Below are 5,277 nucleotides of genomic sequence, written 5' to 3'. Positions count from 1 at the left end.
CCGCAAAACCCTTTAGTCCCGATTTGGGATACAAACCGGGACAAATGGGTCCTAACGAACCGAAACCTATGGATGCCGTACGATTGGGTGGATTCGAGACGACGTGGTCAGGCCTTTGGTCCCGGCCCAGGACACCGCCGGAACCAAAGGGGCCTGACGAAAGGTCTGTTTTCTACTAGTGTACCTCTGTACGTACTAGAGTGTACAGATTTTTTCTGTATGTTTTATATTTTGTACATGAGAAATTTGTGTGCTTTTTGTGCCTTTGAACATAGAATTTTTTTTTTTGCATTTGTATACGCTTATGTACATAATTTATAAAATGTTTGAAATGCAAATTTGAATAATTCTCTATCGCAGTACCAATGAAAAGTTAATTTGTATGCCTCGTGACTTCAATTTCATCCCCTGTTGCAACAAACGGGCATGCTTCCTATCTTCAATTTAGAACGCGACAAGTGTTGTAAGCAATCACCCTCAACTCAACTGATAGAGGGGCGCAGACAACAGCTTGCCTTCGGGTCGCACTAGTGTATGTAGTCGTCGCTACGTGGTCCGAATACCACTTTGTAATTTTCATTATTTTGGTGAACATTTGTACAACTGTTAATGATTATTAATAAATCGGTGGATTTTTCATAAAAAAGGTATTTCTACATAACAACAAAAAAATGATCAATTTTTATAAATGAGAAAATCATTTTTTGTTTTTTCGATAAAGTGCATTTTATTATTTAAAATATTTAAAAATTATACTCGGTCCCTGCATAACTAGGATGCACACATCCGCACACCACACACACTACGTCCAACAAAAAGTACGATACATGAGACATGATGAAACTGCATGAACTCCTAAGACGGGTGAAGGACCAATCCTAAGATTATGTTGCCACCTATGTTAGATAAAAAGTTCCTTCGCCGTGTTCTCGAACCATGCATATAGACAACTTCGTAAGTAAGGTCACGATTATCCATACGCTGAAGAGAAGATTTTTTATCGTCAAACACTACCGTTTCTACATAACCATAATGACCAAATAACGGGCAAATGCTTCCACCCGAATAAGTACCTTAAACCTATGTTGGATCAATTTTTTGTAGTACCAAAGAATACGAAGTTCATCATGTAAAAAAGAGAATACGTGTTATTATCAGATGAACCGACCTCGCCCCTAGCTAGTCACGGAGAATCGGAGATTGAATCTGTAAACCCCGTGAGACCCGGCCGGAAACGCGCGGTGCAAGTTTGTTGTTAATCAAAGTCCGAGTAGGAGATCCATATATATACAGGTAGATCAAATCAACGGAACCCTAACCCGACTCGTGACGGCCGTCATGGCCACAATATAATGATAGAGATCCAGCCACCAGACCCTCGATCCATCGCCAACAAGAACCACCTCCAGCCCGTTGTATCGTGCGCACGTCCGAGATCGATCAGCTCGCCGATCTCGCTCGCACGCACAGAGCAGCAATAATGGCGTCCGGCGAGAACAACGAGGAGGAGTACTACAGCAGCCCGGAGGAGGCGGAGGACGACGACGAGAAGATGAGCTACCGTTCCGCCTCCAACGACAGCGATCCCGGCGAGAGCGACGGTGATGAATCCATGGGGTACAATGACGATGATGATGACTATGGTGAAGAGGACGAGTCGGTGGAGGAGGAGGAAGGAGTCATGGAGGAGCGGAGGGAGCGGGAGGAGCGGTACGCGGTGCTTACCATGGACGCGGTGCGCGCGCGGCAGGAGGAGCACGCGGCGAGGGTGGCCGACCTGGTCGCGCTCACGCCGGCGCTGGCCGCCGCCGTGTTGCGCCACTTCAAGTGGAGCGCCGCGGCCGTCGAGGACGGGTGGTTCGCCAACGAGCAGCGCGTCCGCGACGCCGTCGGCCTGCCCCAGTACTCGTGCTCCGGCGTGTCCGCCAACGCCGCGCCGCTGACCTGCGCCATATGCTTCGACGTCCACCCCGCCGGCGCCATGCGGTCCGCCGGGTGCCAGGCCCACTTCTACTGCTGCGGTTGTTGGAGCGGCTACGTGCGTGCGGCGGTGGAGGACGGCGCCCGCTGCCTGTCGATACGGTGCCCTGACACGTCCTGCTCCGCCGCCGTCGTGCAGGACCTGGTCGACGACGTCGCCGACCCCGACGATGCGCGCCGGTACGCCGAGTTCCTGGCCCGGTCGTACGTGGAAGAAAGCAAGAAGCTCCGGTGGTGCCCGGCGCCCGGGTGCGACCACGCCGTGGAGTTTCTGGATGGTGAGCGGTGCACGGTGCAGCTGGACGCGGACTGCATGTGCGGCTACGGTTTCTGCCTCGGCTGCGGCGAGGAGGCGCACCGGCCCGTGTCCTGCGACACGGTGCGGGCGTGGCTGGTGAAGAACGGGTCGGACTCGGAGACGGCCAACTGGGTGCTGGCCAACACGAAGCACTGCCCGGAGTGCCGCCGGCCCATCGAGAAGAACCAGGGGTGCATGCACATGACGTGCTCGCCGCCCTGCCGGCACGAGTTCTGCTGGCTCTGCCTCGGCTCCTGGAAGAACCATAACAGCAACAACGGCGGGTTCTACCAGTGCAACAGGTACCAGGCGGCCAAGCGGGAGGGCAAGTTCAGCGCGGAGGAGGTCCGGCGCCAGCAGGCCCAGGCCTCGGTGGACCGGTACCTGCACTACTACGAGCGGTGGGCGGCGCACGAGCGGTCGCGGAGCAAGGCGCTGGACGACCTGGCGGCGCTGGGCTCGGCGGAGACCGGGAAGATGGAGGAGGTCGCGGCGGCGTTCGGGGTGCTGGAGACGGAGATGGACTTCCTCAAGGACGCGTACCGGCAGGTGGCCGAGTGCCGCCGGATGCTGCGCTGGACCTACGCATTCGGCTTCTTCGTGGAGGAGCCGGCCAAGCTGCAGCTGTTCCAGATGCTGCAGACCGACGCCGAGACCTCGCTCGAGCGCCTGCACGGCTGCGCCGAGAAGGAGAGGGTGGACATCGTCGCCACTGCCACCGCCACCGTGTACAGCGACAGCGGCGACCTCGTCCCCCAGGCGCCCGCCCCGGAGCACTACGCCAAGTACAGGGAGAAGCTGTCGAGGCTGACGATGGTGACCAGGGACCACTTCGAGAACCTGGCTAGAGCCTTCCGGGACGGCCTCTCGGAGGTCGACACCACGGCGGCCGCCGCCAATGCCATCGCCAATGCCGCCAAGGCCGCTGAGAAGGCCGCCGAACGCGCCGACCCTGTCGCTTCTACACGTTTCTTGTTTACTGATGAAGAAGATGAAGATTGATTGTAGGCTGTAGCTATGGTTTTGCTGTGGACATGTGTAATTCAGCGTCTAGATTTAATACAGAAGAAAATGCACAATGTATGGCGTCAATGTTCAGAAAATCATTTTTTTTTGCCTTCATGGGACAAAGTGTTCTTCCAATGGAAACCTGCTACCTTCAAGATTTAGTGCCGCTTTCTTATTGAGCCTTGGGTGGTTGTCATCGCACCGTAAAAAGAAGGTGTGCCTACATCTCAGTTGACTGAGATTTTCTTAAGTCTCAGTCAACTCAGAAAAGTGCAACTACAGTTCAAAGAAAAGTGCAACTCGATTCAGTTGCACATTTCTGTCAGAAAAGTGCAATTGCACTTTTTTAACAAGTGCAACTCAAAGCACATTTTTGTAAGTGATTTAGACTTAAGAAAATCTCATTTGACTGAGATATAGCAAAACCGTAAAAAGAATGGTGTTCTTTTTGACTGAAATCGTATACTCTCCTATTGTAAATTATTTGTCGTAGATACTTGCGTAGATACGTAATATCTAGACGCATTTTAATGTATAAATAAATATGAATCTAGATAAATCTGGGATATCTAATTCTTCTAGAGGGAGTACTATGTCACTATCAATAAACATGTTCGGACATATTTAAACCTATGTAGAGTGAAATAGAGGGAAGAGCGTAGTGGTGCACACAATGTATTGCGTCAATGTTCAGAAAATTATTTTTTTGCCTTCAGAAAAGCTAGACGCGGAGAATGGCATGGAAGCTGAGAACTGATGATTGGCAATGGAGTTATGAGTCCTGGTGGTGGTGAAGTGAGGCTGGCTTCGTGATTTGTGACTTGGGCAGCGGAATTGGCAAGTGGGGGCAAAAGGGTGCAGGGTGAAAATCCAAGGTCTGGCCTTAATTAGTTGTGCCTGGCAATGTCCTTGTTGAAGGCATTGTTTTGGGAGTGCGGACTTTCTCCAGGGTGAAAACCTATGATCTTTGATCAGGGCGATGACGACGCTTGTGCACTGTTTCCTTCTTGAAGGCATCGTTTTTGGAGTAGATGGATTTCTGGTGTTATTTTGGTGGTGGTTCGTTCGCTGCTGGAAGGAATTGGTCACTGTAGCGGGACGTTTCTTTTATGTAATTCTTCTTTCTTTTTTTGTTGTGTGTATCCGTATTGCTATTAGGACACTACGTTGTTGTAGAGGTTAGATGTAATTGGTATCTTCGCGATATTAATATATTCCCTTTATTGAAAAAATGTCAACCGGTGGTTGCGGTGTGGTTCTTAGGATGCCACGGGTTACCGCAGTCTGTCTGGGTTTGAAGCTGATAATGATGTTCTTTCAGATGATGTGATGTCCTCCTCCTCCGCTTCACTTCATCTACCTTGATCAACGAATGTTTCGATGTCTGAAGACCTAGGAGTTTGTAGGATGCGTGTCTTGTTTTATCTTGTTTGCACTATAATCTTTCTAGTGTTTGTTGTTGTTTTCCTCAGCATCTTTCTACCCGTTGGTAGCTTTATTAATTTAAAGTTGTGCGTAATGTGTTATGTTTAAAAAATGCTTATTAATTCAGAATGGTTCAGATGTGTGGATGAATCGGCTACTGCTCTACATGACTTCATTCTCACCTTGGGCGATGCAACAACAACCTCCAAGCGGAAGGTTTTGCTAGGGGTTTTCTAGGTTTGTTCAACGTCCTTTCAAAAATGTGGAGATAAGTATCTACATTTTGATATGTTTGTTTGTAATTATGTTACTTGGTTAATATCTTTACTATTAAACGGCAATAGGACCCGTACGTCGTACGTCCTAGGTGATTGCTCCGTGAGAAAATCATAACACACAATCCGTACGTCGTACGTGACAAGAGTCTATGTTGATTCGGACATGTTGATTTATCGGGAAAAAGATCGGTCGTATTCTGATCTCATCTCATCGGAATAAGGATCGGCCTCGTACACGGTACTGCTCCGGGTCTGATCGGAAGGACTCTGCAAAATCTGTGGAGGCCC

General features: G+C 50.1%; 1 protein-coding gene across 1 annotated transcript; it reads left to right on the top strand.

The window, feature by feature from the left end:
- Positions 1-1,480: 1,480 nt before the first annotated feature.
- LOC124657591 (probable E3 ubiquitin-protein ligase ARI7) lies at positions 1,481-3,280 on the top strand. Its single transcript, XM_047196118.1, has one exon. The coding sequence runs from the start codon at positions 1,481-1,483 to the stop codon at positions 3,278-3,280; it is 1,800 nt and encodes a 599-aa protein (XP_047052074.1).
- The last annotated feature ends 1,997 nt before the right edge of the window (positions 3,281-5,277 follow it).

The sequence above is a fragment of the Lolium rigidum genome, chromosome 5 (genome assembly GCF_022539505.1).
Source record: "Lolium rigidum isolate FL_2022 chromosome 5, APGP_CSIRO_Lrig_0.1, whole genome shotgun sequence".
NCBI lineage: Eukaryota > Viridiplantae > Streptophyta > Magnoliopsida > Poales > Poaceae > Lolium > Lolium rigidum.
This window is presented reverse-complemented; position numbering and strand designations above follow the sequence as displayed.

Coding starts and splice junctions, on each gene's coding strand:
- LOC124657591 (XM_047196118.1), top strand. CDS start 1,481: ATGGCGTCCGGCGAGAACAACGAGGAGGAGTACTACAGCAGCCCGGAG.